Raw genomic sequence first — 21,037 nt, 5'->3', positions numbered from 1 at the left:
AAATATATTAATTTTTACGGTTTTATAGTTCTGACACCTGTTAAGACTAGTTTCGAGTAAATTATTCAATTGTGAAAAATTGAAAAGTCTGATACCATCAAAAGATTCATCAAAAGTAAAGGTGTTCTGAAATGTATCGAAGCCAAGACAATATACCACAAGAACATTTCAGAGAGTGAATCTCCCTGTAACTTCTGAAATGTCTTTTTGTTTGATCAATATGACAGTATCTCGTGTAACTGTATAAGATGTCAAGGTTTTGCTTTTTATCACATCTACATATTTCACTTTCTTAACTTATCAATCGGTACTTGACTTGATAAATGTTGGTATAACTCAGATTAACCCAAACATTCAATTAGATATTCAAATTTATTAATTATTTAATATCATTAAAATGCACTTTTTAAATAGGAACATCAATTCCACAAACGAAATTATAAAAACATAAAATTTAAGTTTCAAGCTTAATTTACACAGATATAACCACCACCAAATTAACACTTAATAACAGGAATATATAACTTACTAATGCAAAACTTTTCAACATAAAAAATCATGCCTCGGCATATGAAATGACGTAATAAGTATATATATTATAGTGAATTTAAGTGCAGTGCTTGTATCTTATAGGTTGAGAAAAAATGTTTGTTCATTTTTCGTGAGTATATTGTCAAACGTAAGACGTATGATAATGATGATTGATATGCTCGATTGTTTATATCGATTCTATTTTCTAAAAAGCTCTAATATTGACTAAACAATGTATTGTTTATTAATGCATTTTAAACGTTATAAAGGTGAATTTAAGCCAACCGTAAGCAATATTACAAGTATGTACATTATTTTGTAAAGGAATATATTTAATATGTAAAAACCACCAATGCTCTTAAGATTAAAAATTTCAATTTCTGCACTTTATTCGTTTCATCATTAAAAGATGAGATAATAAAATAATGTCTTTGAATTAAAGAATGCGTATTTCTATAAGGGAATGCCACTTGTTACGCAATTGAATTTTCTCAGGACTGTGCGTTCAGGAGCACAAAGTCAATCATACCTTAAGAGAGAAGGGTCGTTCAGGTTTATCTTGAGGCAACTGATGGGATATGGAGGAAGCAGTGGAAGACGAGCACTCATCAATAATGCTCGACTCTCCGACCTGCGCTGAACTAAGGGGAGTTAGGGTACCCGCATCCACAGGACTATCTCCCCCGGAGGTCGACGACGAAGGAGACTTAACTTTACCCTGCAATGAACCCAACCACAGGCGTGCCATGTTAAGTACTCACAGTATCCACCACCATTGTATATACAAACAACACCATCCCCATCGACCGTATCTCTTGCTATTGTTAACTTCATCGCTATTTTACTTAAGAAATTGACTGCTGATTACAAATAAATTATTGCTAGAATTTAATTGTATAATTTAATGCACTACATGAATAGTTTTTCAATTAAAATTCAAATGGAATAATACTAACATGTTCTATAAATATTTTGAAAACTTACGAATACATCTCGAAACTTGCATAATACAAAAGTATGTCAATGAGAAGTTTAACAATGCTAAGTTAATTCCACTAGTGATAATATGTATGCACCCCCTCCCCCCCACACACACACCCACCCACACCCGCCCACCCACACACACACAACAAAATAGCCACGTTAAAAACAACGTATATACAGTAACCATGCACTCGAAATTATAAAAATGTGCTAAATAATTTACACATGTGATAAAAAGTGTGGGTCATGCAATCACTTCATTAGAATAAAGGTCATGAAACTAAAATAGAGAAAAGAATCGCGACAGTTTGTTACGAACAAAATAGGAATTTGAAAACAATTGAAAATAAAAACAAACGGTTTGAAGCTTTCAAACCAAAAACAACAGAACAGTGATAGATTACAGAGCCCGCACCAACCTTCGTAACAGCTTGTAAAAATGCTGCTTTCCCAACCTTTTGTCTTCGTCTCGACATGACTATTTCCATTTTCTTCTTTTCATTTTCGATGTGACGTTTCTTCTCTTCTAATTTTAATCGTATATTGTTCAACTGCGACGCCATGACCGTACTTCCATTCTCATCTAAAAAATTGATTGAATTAAATTCTAGAACTTAAAAAAATACCCAAGAATTACAGAAATTGTCAAACCTGTGGAATTCTTTTCAACTTGTTGATTCTGTTGAGTACTTTGTTGTTGCCACGTCGTCATGTTCGGCAGAGTTGCAAAAGTTGTTTTCTTTTCAACAAATCCATTGCCATTACTCTGATCGTGCTTCTTATCACTGTACTTTGAATCCTCTTTATCTTGGTCCATGTATGTGAGATTAATACCCTTGTCGGAGCTTTTGCTGAGGTTCGCAAAGCTCGACATTCTAGTGGTACTTGTTTCGATGCTTTCGTTCTCCGTGGAATGTAAAATGTTTTTAAGAGACACGTGGCGTCTCAAATTCGAATTAGAGTTTTCACGCCTGAGGTGCGACGAATTTGGAGGCGAATTGTTATCCGCATGGCCGTTGTCGGCGAGAATAAGATGGACGCCGCTGCCGTAGGCATCCTTGATACTCGACCTCGCTGGCAATGTCGGTTCAGCTACTAAACGTGGATGTCGTAACGCGTGTTTTCCTAACACTTTGTCTGGATTTCGGCCGATGTTGTGCAGATTGTCCTGTAAATAGAAAAAACACACCCACACCTCATATTGCTAACTTTTAACGTCGATATTTCGCTGCTTTGTACTCGTTAAGATAGTTTATCAATGACTTCTGGAACTTCCAATATAATTCATTTGTTGTGCATGAAATGTGATGAATGACCAAACAAACCAACGAAAACGATGTGCAACACACTGTGCGGGATGACTTTTTAAATCAACAAAAGAGTAAATGATTCTTAGTCAATCCAACAGCAAAATCAGTTGGTGTTGTGAATTTTAATAACAATTTGTTTATTTCGAAAATCATTATAAGAGAAAGATCACTACATAGAGACTAATTAAAAAATATGAAAATAATATGACTAGCTAACTACTGTTATAGTTTAACAAAAGTTTACTAATTCATTTAGAATCGTATACCCTTGTTGATTTTCGAGGCAAACTTGCCATTCGAGAGACTTCTTAACAAATACAGCAGCGCAACTAAACAATAGACGTCTTGCAAAGCGATTTTTTTTTCTATTTTTGGAGAGTATAAAAAATATAAAAATAAACGTGATAAAATGAGAAAATAGAAGCTCTAAAATAATAAGTAAATAATTCCTAGTCTTACTCTAATAGTCTCAATTTTTTTTAATAAGGTCTCGTGAACAAGAGTTTTTCTCACTTGGGACCCTCCGAAGTTTTCAATGGTAAGTTGCGAGTCTTCGGCATTGGTAACACTGTTGCGTCTCGATCTTCTGCCAGCATAAGAGCTCCGTCTCTGTTCTTCCCAGTTGCTCGGCCGACCAGCGGCCTCAGCTCTTATTGACGTTTTATCGTCGCATACCGAGCTTAGCGTTGGCACCTGTTTCGTTCGATGCATTGTAAACGCTTCTTCGCTGGTCGTTTTTCTGCGAAAATCATTTTCATTTAAATAATAGCACAATTATGGTGAAATTTTTGTAGTGAAAATAATTTTACAATATTTTTATGGCATTTGACCGTAAAATATTATAAAACATTTAGTGCTGAACTCTGTAAGTAAAAATATACGTTACAAACCTTTCGTCGCTCGGATGAGAATCTGGAGTTTGATACATAGATTGCGACTTCTTTACCGTGTTCTGTACAAACGGCTTCGTGACTAAAATAAAAAAAAATTATTTTAACAAGTAGTTTATTAATTTCTGTTATTGTTAGACTATAGTTTCTATAGATTGCTGTAAGGTTAGTAAGAATGAATATCAAATATAATATGCAAGCATTGTAATAAGCTGTACGTGAAAGGTTATTTCTTATATTTGTCAATAGTTACTATTGCATTTGATAAAAACATTTTTAATTTCTGATATTACTGTTTAATAATGTTACTGTTATATATTGATAATACATCATTGTTACATCAATAAAATAATTTTCTTCTAATCGAACTTTTCTAGTATAAATGTATTATTTGATAAAAGAAACAATCAAAATTGAATATCTCCTTTCAAGTTCAACTTATTTTATGTTATTAATACGATTGATAAATATATTCTACTTTATTTACAATACGCACAACAAACAAAATATTCATTTATATCAATTATAACTTTACATATGTAGGCTTTAGTTGTTAGAATAACATTTATTTACACTCGTTTCTGATTAATGCGACGATAGAAAACCAATCAGAGTATTAGAAAATGTTGTCCAAATTATATTAAGACGATGACTAGAATAATACTTTTGTTATTTCAAGATTTTTGTTTGATAAATGTAAATTAAGTCTTGGAAAAATCAATTTAGTTATTTTAACGAAACTGTACCTTCGAATGTATGCATTTGTGACGTCAATACATTACATTTTGATTTAGTTGTAAATATACCAGAAAATTCTTATAACAATTATATTAAGTAATTGAATAATGCACAATAAATTCTTTCAAGTGTGCAAAGTATTTTATTTCTAATACCTAGCAACACCACATGAAGTTTCGAAGTATACAACAAAATATCATAGATGATAGAAAAATACAATGAGAGATAAAATAGAAAAATAAAATGATAGTGATTGAAGAAAAAAGTAATAAAATAACACACGTGCGAAAACAAGATAACATACGTAAAAATGACTAATAAGATACAAACAAACAAATAACATTATATGAAATTTAATGAGATGTGATAAGTCCTTCGTCTGATTTGATACAGCACTAAGCCTTTTGCAAAAACAAAGAAAAACGTGCAAACTGAAAGTGAAAATAAGGCTACTAAGCGAGTACCAACCGATGTTGAGACACTTAAGGAGTGTGTCATATTTTTACAAAAACATTAATACTTAAATGTAATAGTAAAGTATTTTTTATTATTATCGAAGCTTTCCTGTTAATTCTGCTTTCAATGCAAACTTTTACGGTCTTAGATACCTGATTTAAGAAGAAAAAATAGTTTGCATTTTTGTTCAAGTTGAATGGACTAATTAGAATTGTTATGGCCGCGTACTCGATGGATTTAACCCAAGAATAAAAAAAAAACTAAAAAATTAACATATACATAACATATGAATGAATTTCTATAAAAACCAATTATTTTTCAAATTTTTTTTCGAAGGATTCAAGAATACTTCACTATTAATAATAAAATTTTTATATAAAAATTTGGTGAAAATTAATGTCTTAATAATATTATAATTTTGCTATACCCCTTAAGCTTAGTCGAAGGACTTGATTAAAAAAAATTGAACGACAAATTATGAACACATTTAAGTTGCCGTGGTTCCGTGTAACATCGGTGACAATTTTTATTGAAAATTGTGAAATAAAATAAAAGATAGAAAGAACACCATTAAGATCAAAATTTCGATGACTTGATTTTGCAACTGATCTTTCGTAGGTCGTACGGTTGGGTACCTGTAAAGCCCGGAGCGGACATGGAGAGGTTGCTTCTCAAATCAGGTATTGCAGTGACGCATGTAGGCGGCAGGCTTCGCTTATGAGCTACGCCGTGACTATTGCGCGGGCACGCTGCTTAACGTGTTCGTCAAGAGGAGGAGAATCATGAAGAGGCGCAAGTCGGCCACACAGAGTCAAGCATCGAGAGCAAGAGTAGTAGATCAACGCCATTCAGACATATGTGGAATAATTATATATCTTTTATTAATTCCACCCTTTCCTTACATTAACTGCTGTCATCTTTTCCTTTTAGTTTTTTCCTTTGCTTTCAAGTATTTAGCATATTTTTAACTACTATACAACTTCTTTGTACATTTTCAAGTATGTTAGCAGCCAATGAGCATATCAATTGGGCGCAACGATATTTTAAGACTGTGTATGTGTGTGTGTGTGTATATATATATATATATATATATATATATATATATATATATATATATATATATCGACACCAATAAAAGCATGACTTCAACTTAATCGCAATCAACTTATTTATTTAATAAGTTTTCAAATTCGATAGGTACATAGCAATGTTAGTTATTGTAAAGTATATAAGCCTCAATTGATTGCAACTAAATTAGAAATCCACGAGTAAAAATTGAAAAAAAGAACAAACAGAGAGAGTAGAGATTATGTTATACATAATGTGTGAGTCAGCCTTCACCAATCATTTATATAGCCCGTCACCAAAAGATTTACTTTTGCGAAATGTAAAAATACAAGAGACCCATTTTTCGATTAATCACGAAGATCGTCCACAATTATAAAACAAACATTGCTAGAATTTGTATGGAAGCATCGCTTTGCTGACTCACCGTCCAAGTATTGTTGCGCTTTATCCTCGCCGGGGTAACGCACGCATTTGGCGGGATGAATTTCTAAGACGTTGTACATTTCGGCTAGAAAAACTACAAGATTTTGCTTCATGGACCTAAAATAAATATTGTATATATTAACTTCCATATAATACATTCTTAATCTAACGATAAATGTTAAAGTATAATTTTCGTGTTTATTACAGAGAATCAATACAAGTAAGTTTTAAAATATTATTTTAAAAAATAATGTATCAAAATTTAATATATGCACCGAGAAAATTATGACTGCATATATATTGTACGAAATAAATTTCTTCCTTTGTATAAAGTTAAGGAAAATCATATTAAATCATTTTGCAAGACTGAAGCAAATAAGGCAGTAAAAAGATTTGTAATCAGTAGTGGGGGAAAATGTTAGACGCATTGTGAGGGTGGTATTGTCCGTAGAAAAGTAAACAAAACTCGATTTCATTCAAATCATACAAAAAAAAGCATCGTATGAAATCGCCCTTAACGTTACATAAAAGAATGTGTGAATATAAAAAAAGGTATACGTGTACAAAGTGTAAACAAAGTTAAAGTGGCTTACAAAGATTGCCATGTAAAAGAAACAATTGCAGCTGCTTATATTCGTCGATAAAAGTCAAACATACAAAGCGAACGTACCCCCTCATATAAGTGACGTCCTCCGGCTGCATGTGGAAGATCGGATAAGGCAAACATCGTGTACAGAATGCGTGCACGAGGGCGAGATTGTGGAGAGCATCGGCGACGGATGGCCTCTTGGAAACCCTGATATCGATCCAATTGAGCTCTTGTGGACAGTAGTAAGCAACTACGGCGGCCAAACCGACGCCATCGCACAGTGATTGCAAATCTTTCGGAGGCGGTAGTTCGGGCAACAGACGACTCTTGTCGGCGCTTTCCTCCGCTTGAATCTTGGCAATGAGAGCTATACAGGCGTGACTGATCCACAACAGTAGTCCTTGCTCGTGGTCCTGGGGTGTGCTGACTGCTCGGGGCTGTGGGTCGAAGCGCTGGATTGCCGCTACCACGCGCTCGCCCGTGACCACCTCCTTCGCGTACAGAACCATCAGACCCTCTATCACAGCCATGTGCGCCGACTGAAAATGTTAAAGTGTTCGTTTATGATGTTGCAAATTTACTCACGCGTGAAAGCATTCTTTTTTAAAGCTTTTTTCGCGCAGCAACCGGCATAATTGCAAGTAAATAGAAAGATAGAGAAGTAGGTCGCACCATTTTCAGTGGTGAATTCTGAATGAGAATCGTCTCGGTAAGCGCTGTGCTATTTGGCTCGGCAACGTATACGCCCTTTCGCGCGAGAGCTTGTAGGATGCCAGTGTGATTCTGATTGTGATAGTTGGGATCCGAGTAGATATTCGCCAGTGCCAGGCAGTAAAGTTCCGCATTCGAGAGCGCATGGACGATTTGTGGTTTCAAATGCTCCTGATCCTGCAATTTTTTAAGTTGATTTCATCGGTACTTTGGATTAATGTAATGCCCACAGAATAAATGAACGTCAAGTTTGTTTACCTCGTGATCGCGATAGTAGGGCTCCAGAAGTTTTTCTGGAACGCGATTGTTGTATGCTTTTGACAGGAGCCATTTTACGGAGGCACGTTGTTTGGCCTGAAATAAAAAAAATATATATTCCATTAATATTTTCTTCATTAACGCATAGTAGTCAAACAAATTGAATACTATTCATGATAACACGCGATACGTCAAATTTCTTCAACCTCGAAATTTATTTTTCAATTTGCAACTGACCCATGAAGCTTTCAGATAACTCTCGACGAAGGGAAATGCAGGTACGACGAAGCAAACCGTTTCATTCGAGCGCACTAGAAATTCTTGCTGCACGAAAAATCGACAAGATGGTGTAGCCCCCAGCGATGAGAGTAAATCTGGCGCGAAGCGTAAAATCACGCGCAGAGTATAAGAAGCAAAAAGGTCACGAGACGATCTATGGGTTTTCAGAACAGAGAAATCATATTTGTATTCGTGTAAATGCTGGTTACCGTTTGATCAATCCATTTAAATTATGCGTGCAACACAGCAGATGCAATTTTCCTTCGCATACATTTTCAAATTAAAAACATCTAGCAAGATCGTAAATTTTTTAGGAGGATCTGACGTTCTACCTTTCCGTGGAAATATCTTTTTAACCAAAGTATTCAAGCGTTTGTAGTTTACTTAAAAAGAAAACTTTTTATCTTACTGCTGTGAAGAATATCATGCTGAGCAAGATTCCTCGAGATGAATATAAGTTTTCAAACGATGGCTAGTGTCCCTTAGAAAATGGCATGTAAAGAATGATCAAACGCGTATAATTAAATCGGATGACATACGATTTCACTGGGCGAAAATTGAAATATAAATCTTAAGTTGTACTTTGCTTCGACCAAATCATGTTGCATTTTATACGAAAATTAAAATAGATGCAATAATCCTGCGAACTGAAGACACAAGTATACGAAGAGTTTGAAAATTTATCATATCGCCGCGGTTAGCGCAAACTGTTTGCATTTTTAATGAAAAGCGACAATGAAATGTCATCCATTCGAAGTCGAATAGAGCAAAATCTGAAGTCATTCATTGTGCTCGAACTGACATTATAAGCGAACGTGATCGTTATCATGCCGGTGTACTTGCAATTAAAAATATTTGTAATCAAACGGACCAGCATCGCGTCCGAGTATAAAATTCTGTCGATTACATCATCTGGCATGCTTTGTTGCGGCGTCGGCTCTATAACGAGCGGGTGAAAAAACGTTGATCGTAACGGAAGTGGTGGTCCGCATCCATCGAGCTTGTCTTGTCGCATTGGAATCGAGAGCAGAGGGGCCCTAATTCGAGCTATGCCGATGCGCCGATCAGCTGTCGCGCGAAAACGAAGAAGAAGAACCAAAAAGAAAAAAAGAAAAAGGAAAGGCAAAAAAAAAAACGAGGTCGCTGACGTCGCTCGCGAGGAGGAGACGCGTCTATATATACACGTATAGCTAGGAAGTGCTATAACTGAGCGAGCGGCGAGCGCGAGGACGGATAAGCTTACGGGCGGTTGGCTGCAAGCCTTCCGTGATGTCTGCCATACGTCGCACTTATAGCCGCTTGCACGCTTCTATCCACGAGCAGTTTACGGACGATGCTGGATATATCGCGGGCGGACGCAGAATGCAAGCTACTTTGATTTTCAGCGGTCGGCAGTCGCAACGAGTATCACAGTTTTGCCTATCGCCAATTACATTTGGGCATCGCGTAGCCCCGCGCGCGTAGACGCTTCCACGCAATTCAATTCCATTTTTTCTTGTAATTTCAGTCGGAATATGCCACAGTCCATTTCAATTAGCATTCTTGTAGAAGAGTAGAGTTCATTAAGTAACAACAAATGGATACACGGCTTTCAGAAGCCCCCAATTCAAGAGTCGACCGGTAATCAATCCTCGAGACTAAACGCAGTCATTAGTCCCTTACTTAATTAGGCGCACAAGCGCGTATCATTATCCGGCTTTTCGTTGTCTATTTACTCGGATTGAGCGAAAGCACCCGAGTGTGAGGCAATCGTACGAGCAAACGGTCGATGCACGCTTTTGATATTTTTCAAATTGACATTTTCAATCAATTTATCGAGAAATCTGTAAAATTGAATTGCAAACATCATTCGAAGAAAGCAATCGAAACTAACAAGTATTTTGACAAATGGCTGTATCTCGAGCTTGATGAATAGCTCCGCAGTGAATGTGATTTATCGGTTTTCTTTGAATCTTCTGCTAACATAAGAAGAAAATTTATAATATCACTCGAGCCATATATCGTATCACATCCAAACGACAGCATCCTATCCAAAGTATCCGCATTCGGGTTGTACAAGTGAATATCTGCTGTCCCAGTAGAGGGTAACGCACTCTAGCATTATATCCCTTATTTCAAAAGCGATAGTAACAAGCGTATATAACTTTAGCATACAACAGCGCCGAGACTTCCCAATGTAAATTACTAATTCCACAGATCGATAGGATCGTGGCTATAAGCAGAGTAGGCGAAAAGGTATAAACCGCACATATCTCGAAGGGTACGGAAACCGCCGTTGGACACGCGAGCCCACACGTACACACACATACATAGCCGGATGAAGTCTATAAAGAAAGAAAGCCCATTATCGTCGGACGGAGGTCTGGACGCGCCTCTAAAATAAATAAATAAATGAATAAAACTTGATGGACACGCACACGCGACTCGCTATAAGGAGAGACATTGTAGTCATCATTACGGATGCGCGCACAGTCGATTACTCGAGGTAACGATTAGAATACCCGCTCGTTTACACGCTCGTTTACACGCTCGTTACCCTTATAAATACGATTCGCCGCGAATCTCTTCGTGACAGACCGACGTTGCGTTTGTCTTGCCTTTGACGAGCCCTCAATTATTTACACTCGACTGTTCAATTACTTCTATCACTAGCATCTCAATTTGGAACTCTACACTTAGCGACTTTGCGTAAAATTCCAACAGTCAATTCCAGAGGCGCAAAGAGTCGATCGTACGAGCAACGCTCCGTACGTGCATCTATCAAACGACAGATAACGCGTGTGACGTCGTTTCATGACTCGATATCACGCCATTCCTGTAAGTGTGTTCTTAGACGCACGACGAATAGACCAATTTAGGTGCATCGATCTGCATTAAACCGGACATTGACACCGACGTTACTGGCGCTCATTGTAATAGCTATTACTGTAAGAAAATTTACGAACGAGCCATGAAACTTTAGTGTCTTCAAGTTGACATCCAAGTATCTCAAAATTTGCTATATGTACTCGCAGTCCGTTTACCTTTCGTACCTTTAGTTTCGCGAAATCGACCTTTTACATAACACACCTGTTGCTCTCCGCTGCATCAATGGCTACTACACGATTTCCAAAAGAAAAAGAGCGACAAGAGAGCAATTGACATTCTATTACTTGTCATTTGCGTCAGTAACGACGGCCTTGATTTCGCCAATCATCTGTGTGACCAAAAAGAACTCGTCGCTGCTGCGCGCACGCGATGCGCGAACTGAAAGCTAGGCGGTTTTTCGCGAGCCGATTGAATTTTATGCAAGCAAACGGAGCAGACTCGCGCTTCACCGAGCCTGCCGGCTGTATTATACACAGTTCCGGCCTCGGTACGTTCGCTTTTACATTGTACATGTGTACACGACGCAGCTCGTTCTCGTCGAGTACGCGAACGTGTATAACTTTGGTGCAACGGTCACCTCGAGAATCAAATCAAGCCTGACGTGACCGTATACGTTTAGTCGCTTGGTTTCTCCCAATTGACATTATTCCGGAATCAGCGCTAGGAAAAATCCAGTCGACGTAATTTAGATATGGAAAGTGATTCGCGTAGAGTCTCGTGACCCGATCTCGTCCCGATTGTATGTCTTTCAGGACTATCTCTTTAGACACGCTTTATAAGAACGCGATCAAGATTATAAAAGGATCCGTTCTATTGTTCTCTTTATTACGACCACGTGTTACGCGATATTCAATTACTTAGCATCGCATCACTTTTGTAAACAAAGTTTAATTACATCGATCGCAGTTTGTTTGCATCGAAAAACTATAACATGCATAGTATTCATATATTCATTCTAATAAGAGCAGAGTTCGACGACGTTGGCAGGCGAATTGGCGTGAACCGACGTCGATAGATTCATGAATAAATTTCTCGCCTCTCGAAACAGATGTCATCCACGCTACAGTAAAGTGCAAAAAAAACACACTCGTCTGTTCGTTCGATTTTCGGAAGGCAATTATTTCGCTTCGAAAGCGAGAAACTGGTAAGTTAAGGCAATCGCAAGTGCGCGGCCTTGTTACTCAATCCGAAATTCTCAGTATAACTTTCCATTCACAATGGTAAGTCGCGTATTTAACACTCTTTCATCTAATGCCTCCGTACGCGACCGCCGCAACGTCAATGTGCAATATAATCGAACAGCTTTCCTTTTATGCCTCTGGAACTTACACGCACGGCTATCTCTCTCGCTCACGTAAATGGCATTATCTAGTCCTTAAAATTCTACGTCTCGACTTATACAAACTGCCGACGAAAATTGATTCCCGATCATTGGCATATTTTCCCGCAAACGTATCTTTCTTCATCGCGGTTTAGAAAAAAAAATTGTTCTGACCTAAATTTCAAGAAAAAATCTTGGTGAAATGTCATCCCACGAAAAATTTGTAAAACGAACGAAGGCCAACTTTACGCCAACAACAATATGGTTCGATCTTTTTTTTCATGTTTTCTGCATGAGAACAAGACGGACACTCATCGCCGAGGCACATAAAAGAGATACGTGAGAGGCGGCTTTGTGAAAGACGTCATATAGTAATCGACATTTGCCGTAATATGCATTCCGGCCATGGACAACACGTCCACCCACGTAGCTAGTAGCCATGACGCGTGGTTTTTGTTTTCGAATGCGCAATCGCTACTGTATTTTCTAGCTCATTAATTATCAATCGCGCACTTGGAAATATTCGTGGATGTCATTAAGATCGGGAGCGGGGGTGTCGAGAAAGGTAAATGACAAAATGTGCCTCGTTGAGATCGAGCCCACGCGCGCTCGCCGAGATGTGCGCGCCAAGTTAATGCGAGCCCGCAAAGAAAACCGGCACGCGCGTTGCGATCGTTCGGAAACGAGATTGAGATAGTCGGCGTAAGTGTAGCCGTCGAGATACAAGATAAAGTAGGAATGCTTATTCTCACTGCTTCATTGCACGGCGCGACGCACTTATAAAGGGATTCGCGATACACATGAGCTTTAACTTTGAACTTGAAAGTGCAGACTGCGGTGGCAAGTTCAAGCTTCAAGATAGATATAATGGCTCGAACAAAGACATTATTGATATTCCTCTACGTTGTCAACGATCCATTCAATGCATCTACAAAACAATTTTATTGGCGACGATTACAAGAATCACTGTTTCCTCGTCGCCTCGAGCAAATTGTATAGGATGTTAACGCAGAGCTGAAAAGCTATTTTTCTGATTAGTGCCTAGATATTTGCAATATTATATAATATCCTGCCAGCGACAGTTTAATTGAATATTTACTCTAGACCTAACCGTCTATCGCTGGCTGCTGTGGATTGAGGTTAAATTTCAAAATCTTACTACAATGCTCTTTGAAATTTATTAGAGCGAATGCTTCTGGAAATCTGTTTACGGGCATACCATCGATCATCATACATTTATTTTTATCCCACTATATGCTGATTCACGCGCAGCGATTCCTTCGACACGATCATTTTCTTGTCTACAGATTGTGCTTAACGCGGAAAAAAAAGACCGGTGACCGGTCCCACGCTTTTGAATGAATGTCAGGAGATTTAATCTCGATATCCTTGAAGATTGAGACAAAATATACAACTGCATCGAACCAAATTAGGGTATCTAATACGATCATTACCGTAATTTTGATGGTAACAGTATATCGTAGTGGAATTCTATCGATGAATCAGAACAGCAGTTCGGTTATAGCTACGGTGGAATGCAATTAGAAAACTTCACTCGTCGGATAACGTCCTTCAATGGAAGTCACGCGAAGCAAAATTCCGAACCTGTCGGATTGATCGAAAACCATCTCCGGTTATAAAATCCGTTTATTAACACGACTCGCACCGGGAAGGGACGTTAGGGGTAGGGGGAGATAAGAAACGAGCCCACAGTAATTTGCGAAATTTACAGATCGCTAAGATCAGATGTATCATTCATAAATCAGCCTGCAAAGAAGAAACAAAATCCCAAAAAAAACGCAAATGTCGAGCGGTAAAACGAGTTTTAGCACAGTGCGAGGCTGCTGCACGCAGACAAGCGCTCGGAAGTTAATTATCATAGCCGTGCGGTACGACGATGATGCAGTCGCGCTCGCTCCCTCGTCTTTCGTTTCAGCTCGCGTATGCGCACGATGGGCGCGGCTGAAAACTCGCTATACGCGCGAGTGTAATTTAATTGCGGCGTACCGCTGCCAGACTAGAATCGCGAGCCTCTGCTAAATGCCACGATCAGCACTCGACTGGTAAAAGCTTCTGTCGATTTTTGTTGACTGCGTGCGTCTGCACATTTTTCACTTTCGTCGTTTGTTTACGTTTTCCTATCCTGACGATTAGGACTTGGCTGTTGTTTCCGGTAAGCTTCGGCAGTGATAACGTTCAGTCGGCGCGCGTGACCAATTGGAGATACTGGGCTTGTCTGTTGTTCAGATTTTCTATGCAACGGCACGTTTTTTGTTTTGCTGTCGGCTGAAGAAGAAAATTCAACATTAGTATTCAACGTTGCTTTTGCGTCGTAGTTTCGATTCTTTTTGTGTTAAACAATCAAAGTCTCGTTACCTTACTAAACCTTATAGCACACGAAGGAAACACGCAATCAAAACAATCACATATTGTGCTTTGAAAGAGAACGTAAAAAAACTCAACTTCTCTAACTGACCCCATTTTCAATAAGTGTCTGAACGAGGTAATTGGTTAATTAGGACATCACCAATGAAGAGATTATTAATCACAACTCTTTATCATTAAAAGGTCCACAGTGTGGGGCAGATTCACTTCGTGCAATCTTTCAGGTCAACTATTTTAAATAACTTCTCTGTAATCCTATTTCCTACTATTCTTTTCACTGACGTCATGTAAGCTTTTTCGTTGAGTTTCCAGCTCTTTTGCACAAGTAATGTCCCTTTTCCTCAAGGTTCAATGCCTCATCATTACCAATCAATCAGTCTACATTTTATAAGTTAAGCATGAATTTCCTTCTCTTTTAATGTCAATTTGAAAAGTCCATTGTATAAAAAAGTAATGGTTCCATTGCATTTGACGTGTCACGGGATGCTGTGCAATTTTGATGTAGAAACAATGGCGTGCCGTCGTTTAACAACGCTTGCATTATTATCATTATGTACTATTTTGATTTCCCATTCCCTTTGTAAACCTTAATTAATCAAAATTAACAGAGTTTCAAACAACGCCGTTCCGTATTTCACAGGACTCGAATGTTTACCGTTGCATCACCTATGCAATAACAAAATTGATCGTTACACCTCGAAATAATGTTGTGCTTCGTTCCGTACGACCTTCTCGCGAATGCTGTGAAAATAGCTGGGCGGCGTTGCAATTTTTGAAATCGATGAATCAAACGAGCGTCGATTTCAATTAGGGTCAAGGCAAATCCAGACAGTTGAACAAGAGAATCGTTTGTGCACGAGAGCCGAAGCTGCGCCCCCGTAAGGCACGAAAGGCAAAGAAAGTGATAGCGAGAGAAGCTCGCGTGTTCTCGGGCGGATTGTTCTCACACCCGGACGAGGAAAGCTACAGCACACAGACTTATATAGGTTTTTGGGCTTGGCAATGCTTCCTATGTGGAGCGGCGGAGGAGAGAGGTGAGTAGGTCGGGCAGGTCGCGCCGATGACGGGCTGCCGTAGCACGCTCCTCGTTTAATTTTCGGGCCAATTGTCGAGAGCGCAGAGTGAAAGCTGCGGCGCGGCGCGCATTCCGTAACTTCCGCGCGAGCTTTTCCCCTTCGCGTTTCGCCGGTCTCGGGATCGTCGAAGGACGGCGTGACAATCGGCGGCGGCGTGGCCGACGGCGAGCGAGGCGCCGAGCGTTGCAGCAGTCGCGAGCGCGGTGCCGCAATAATACTTTCCGTCCGTTTCGCGTGTATAGAGAAAACTCGTTTCTAAAGTTTGTCGCCAAACGAGTAAGTCAACGGGCGCGCTCGGGTTTTATGTTAAACGCGCCTTTTATGCCTTTATTCGGACTGATTACGTGCATCCACTCGGATAGCTCGGCTTGCCGCCTGCGACATTCTCCCCCTGTATCTCGTGTCTCATCCAAATGCGACGCGCCAATTGTCCCGCTGGCCGGCGACGCGACCTCTTCGCGTCGATAGCGTTCAAACTTTCACGGAAGACTATGGGCTAGTTTTCATCGGGTAGGAACGATCGAAGAGCCAGCCGGAGTACTCGACGGCTAATTGATCCGCTCGGTCGAGCAATGCGCGCCGTTGTACAAACGTTATCGTCAGCGATTCCTGACCGCTGCGCTAAACAACTGGCGTGCTATCCCACGAACGGCGCGGTAACGGCGCGCGATAGAAGACTCGCACGTGACACAGTGAAAGTCAGCAGGCAAATGTAATCTATAGGAAACGTTGCCTCCTTCGCTCGTGTATACACGTGTGTATACGTTAGAGCCGTTGCTGATTTTCTTTCTTTTTATTATCGTCTCCGAGCCACATCGTGCGCGCGCGCGCGCACTTTCACGTTTTCCTTTCCCGTCGACGCAGCCGCGTTCCCTTTACGCGACTCTGCCTGCGGATTTCTCTCCGCAAGCCGCGCGGCCTCAAGTTCAATCGTCCCATGCATCGCTGCGTTCCCTCGCCCATAACTCGCCGCCGCCGCCGCCGCCGCCTCGCCTAGCGCGATCGCCCATTTCGATAGCGCTCGGCTATTCCATCGACGCGCGACTTTGCCCGATAATTTGCGTTGCTCGCGAATGGGCTGATCCTGCCCCGTGGGCTTAGAGGTCCACGGCCTGGTCGAAAATGAGATCATCGGCTAAAAGTTCGCACCTTGTTTGCCTTTAGGATGCGCGTCCACGTAGTTCATTCGTAGGTCGAGCATTCAAAATCAATTTACATTTAAATAGCCAAATTGAGTTTGCAGCCGAGCGTTACCGAGCTTTCAAATGTGCACGACGGAACTAACGAAAAAATTGAGCCGCGTGAGATCTCGTATGAACGACTTTGGAATGTCCTCGCCCACTTTCAGTTACGCCACACAGCAGATAGCCAGCACAACGCGAACGGCTCTACGCGTATATCACAGCGTATATCGCGACATTGTCAATTTTTCAGCTCGAATTGCCGATAAAAACTGACATTATGCAGTCAAGATTAGACGGCCGAGGTGCTAATTAACAACCGTACGCGCAACGGGGGTCTGCGAAGAATGAAACATTTCGTCGAACTCTCGACAAGCTTTTCACCGGTCGCGATGATGGATCGCTGCGCGGTTACTCAACTGCAGCAGTCTCTTGCGCTCAGCTTTTTGCATGATAATCAGAGACAGATAAAAATCAATTATTGCCGCCCACTCTCCCGACCGAGCGAGAGTTGAATAATTTCCTGTGACTTCAGTGTTCCACTCTTTTAATGTATTCTTCGACTAATTTAAAGTTGCGAAGTGGGAAATACGTTACAACTATTACATATTTGTAAAACAGTAATTGCTGTCAGTTTTCGAATTATTCGTTGTTATTAACGACAAGTTGATCCCGGTGTCAGAGCAGTAGTGCAATTGCCAACTTGCCGTGTAGTTTTATAGTTGATGTTTATGCATCGCAATCATTCATTAATTTCTACGGTTTTTAAAATAGAATTGGACGAAAACAAAAATCAATGCGGCTTCTCATTGCATCGATTCGACATTATATTCGACGTTGTTACGTTTGTACAGCACTTTTCGAAATTGATAATTGATTGGATAATGTTATTCTGATGCAATTATAACCTTAACAATATCGATGAAATTACAATGATAGGTATTTTATCTGTAGCGATATGAAAAATGATATCGCGTTGAACACGTACAATCTAAACTTACGTACAGCGGACGATAAAATCGAAACTCACCTGCAACAAAAAAGAAAACAAGTCATTAGTTTTCACAAGAATGCGACTTTTATTTGTGCAATTATAAAATTTAATGAGTTTCCGAATTTTTATGTAAGACAATAGAATACAAGAAAAGATTTATTTAATTTACATTGAGTCCCGCATCGACAGCACAAGACTCATGAGCACGAGCGTTTGAACTGTCAAGTACGACTACGCGTCAGTAATTCATTCAAAAAGATAACGTTGCAAAATTATCTGAGACACAATCGCGACTATTCCGAGCGCAACGTGCACCTAACGATGTAAGCGATAATGGGAAAAGAGCGAAGAAAGGGATACGTCAATTGGCCATTCGGATTATTTTAACTCGTATATAGGAGCTTCAAAGGTACACGAGCGCAAACGCGTGAAAAACTAACTCAACGACTTAACGAGCCCGACCGATTGCTGCGGGAACAAGGCAGATTATTTTCTTTACCAAGTAGTAGTAATACACACACAATCCTTTCTTCGGATATCATTTCCATGTAAACTTGCAGCTAGAGGTAGCACTCTTTTACTTGACCCAGAGCACTACCGATCGGGACAATAACAAAATTGACCAAAGGCGCGAGCAATAATGCGCTTAAAGTCACGTGCAGCAACTGTAAGGAGCGTCAGGGCGTAAAAGCCATAAAAGTACAGACGAGAACTCATCTCGGCACGCGCGTTGACAGCTGAACCCTGTGCTCTAAAGCCAAACAACTTAAACGCATACTCCTGCTTGGAAGAGTCGTAACAACGAACGCAAGGGGAAATCGACGCCGCGTACGGCTTCTCTATGTCCCGAGCTTCTCGCTCTCTCTAGCAACGAATCGTTTCTCGGAGAGCTTTGCAGGCGCAATAGCAGAGGCATTTTAAAAGCGCGACGGAAATCCGGCCGATGCGCCGAAATTAACCGAGAGCTACAGCTCGGCTGACGGATCGCTACAAGACCTGACTGATGGCGGATCAACTTGGGAAAATACATTCTCACTTGATTCGTTTCCTACTTTTCCTCTCATGTTTCCTTTTCTCTGTCGTGTCGGCCGATGGATTCACTATATTTTTTCAAATGGAACTACGGTACTTTAATATTTCTACTGGTATTTCATCAATTTTCCGTTTATTTGTTGATCGGCATTGGCTTACGAGTAATCATCAATAAAAATTACAACTCAGATTAAAATATAATCCCAGCTGTGAAATAGGCTTTGACGTATAAAAGTTTGACCACCGCTATTCGTTGAAACTTTTACGACGGCTTATGATCATCGATTCCTATTGTAAGAACTTAACGACGCTCTATACAACTTTATCAATTCCGTATTAACTTCAAAGCACAACGCATTCTTGACAAAACTCTACGGTCATGGACAATGTAAAAAAACTAAGTTGAAATTCACGTTAAAGACCTACAATAGAAAATACAAAAATCTGTGTGAACAATGGGAATATAAAAAGCGTATTATGATTTTTGGAACGTGTCAGGGTCATTCATTCAAGTTTTTTCTACGATATCGCGAGTTTAAGTCAGCTGAAACAATAATTTTTGACATCTCGTTATGCGCAATCGTCGATTGAAAACAAAGCGCAATAATAGTGGAATGCGCGTGCTGTTTTATTTTTATTATTCGCGCGTGGGCATCCGCCCATTTTATTGTGAATGCGAGACACACGCAACAGGGGGGGGGGGGGGGGTGTTACGCAATGAGACACGCTGCGTACGCGTATCCGTTTGTCCGAAATCCACTCAATTGGTCATCTGCATTGCCGAATTCCATTGCCTGTGAATATTTACACGCCCTTCCGCTCACGTCGTGGTTACTGCGTGTATCGAATAACTGCTGTGAAAGCGGAAATAACCTGTTCACGCGTATTCGCATTTGCGAAAAGAAAACAGGCAGCAATACGCTTCGAGCGCAACTAGACGCGCGACAGAAATATATTTTCACTGCAGAGCGTTTGAGCATTCATTAGTCGTGTAAGTCGTAAATCTCTCGGGAGAAAAGCGTCGTGAAAAAGGCAACAATGGCATGCAGATGACGACAATGAAAATAACTGAGACGAATGTAAAAGACATTCGCCGCATTGTACATATATCACACAAATAATATCACTGGGAGGCTGTGCGCGCTCACGTAGTAGTCGTGCCGCTCCTTTTATGCCCATGACTACGCGCGTGCGCGCGCGCGCACGCTGTCATTCAGTCGGTCGCGTGCGTAGGCGGCAAAAAAGAAAAAGCGTTCCTTTTGCCTCTCTTTTGGAAACGCTACAGCAAGGAAGGCTGGAATATACAAACCGCGGCGCCAGAATAACATACGTCACGCGACGGGATCCGCGCCGCGAGTGTGTGATGATGATGATGATGACGACGAATAGCTTGCTCACAACTACGATACGATACGCGACCTTCGCCTTACTCTCTATGTTGCATCAAAGGTTGTTCTTTCTTTATGTAAACGCTGTGTTTTGGGAGTATACCTGCTCTGGGTTTTACCATTGTTTGACTAATTTATTATTTCAAATTCACCGATCATTGGCACGTCACTGGCTGCTCTTCTATTTGCAAATTTTGCAATTTTTTACGGTTTTTTTAGGGGAGATTAGGCGTTCAAAGATATCACAAAACTAGCGATCTCTGTTCCAAATTATCCAGATTCATCCTGTCGGTGACTGTGACATTTTCTCGAGCTTCTACAATTTAATTCGATAGATAATCTAGACCAACGAAGTACACTGCAACTCGATCGGTCAACATTGTCAATGTCTGTGAACCACCGATGTAATTAATGAAAATGAACTCGAATAAATATTTCAATTGGAGATCCACGTCGCAGGTGTCGTGCGGTCGCTTGATCAAACGGAAGTTGTCAAAACGATTCCAATTGAATCAACAGGAATGACGAGATACTTGGGACCATATTAAATGATCT

The 21,037-nt window shown here is 40.1% G+C and overlaps 1 protein-coding gene across 10 annotated transcripts in view; it reads right to left on the bottom strand.

Annotated features, from left to right (window-relative positions):
• The window catches only part of LOC131670564 (patronin), a 48,611-nt gene that overhangs the window by 9,916 nt on the left and 17,658 nt on the right, over positions 1 to 21,037 (bottom strand). For 8 of the 10 annotated variants that reach the window (XM_058946258.1, XM_058946262.1, XM_058946260.1 and 5 more), the window contains exons 3-12: positions 7,959 to 8,054; positions 7,662 to 7,877; positions 7,071 to 7,528; positions 6,402 to 6,517; positions 5,545 to 5,658; positions 3,716 to 3,797; positions 3,285 to 3,564; positions 2,167 to 2,683; positions 1,935 to 2,098; positions 1,061 to 1,249 (exon numbers count right to left, since the gene is read on the bottom strand). In XM_058946258.1, the coding sequence (XP_058802241.1) occupies positions 1,061 to 1,249; positions 1,935 to 2,098; positions 2,167 to 2,683; positions 3,285 to 3,564; positions 3,716 to 3,797; positions 5,545 to 5,658; positions 6,402 to 6,517; positions 7,071 to 7,528; positions 7,662 to 7,877; positions 7,959 to 8,054 (2,232 nt within the window). The remainder of the gene's footprint in view (positions 1 to 1,060; positions 1,250 to 1,934; positions 2,099 to 2,166; positions 2,684 to 3,284; positions 3,565 to 3,715; positions 3,798 to 5,544; positions 5,659 to 6,401; positions 6,518 to 7,070; positions 7,529 to 7,661; positions 7,878 to 7,958; positions 8,055 to 21,037) is intronic. The other 2 variants (XM_058946261.1, XM_058946265.1) reach the window with 2 other exon arrangements.

This window comes from Phymastichus coffea, unplaced genomic scaffold (assembly GCF_024137745.1).
Source record: "Phymastichus coffea isolate CEN01 unplaced genomic scaffold, Cenicafe_Pcof_1.1 PCOF00112, whole genome shotgun sequence".
Lineage (NCBI taxonomy): Eukaryota > Metazoa > Arthropoda > Insecta > Hymenoptera > Eulophidae > Phymastichus > Phymastichus coffea.
This window is presented reverse-complemented; position numbering and strand designations above follow the sequence as displayed.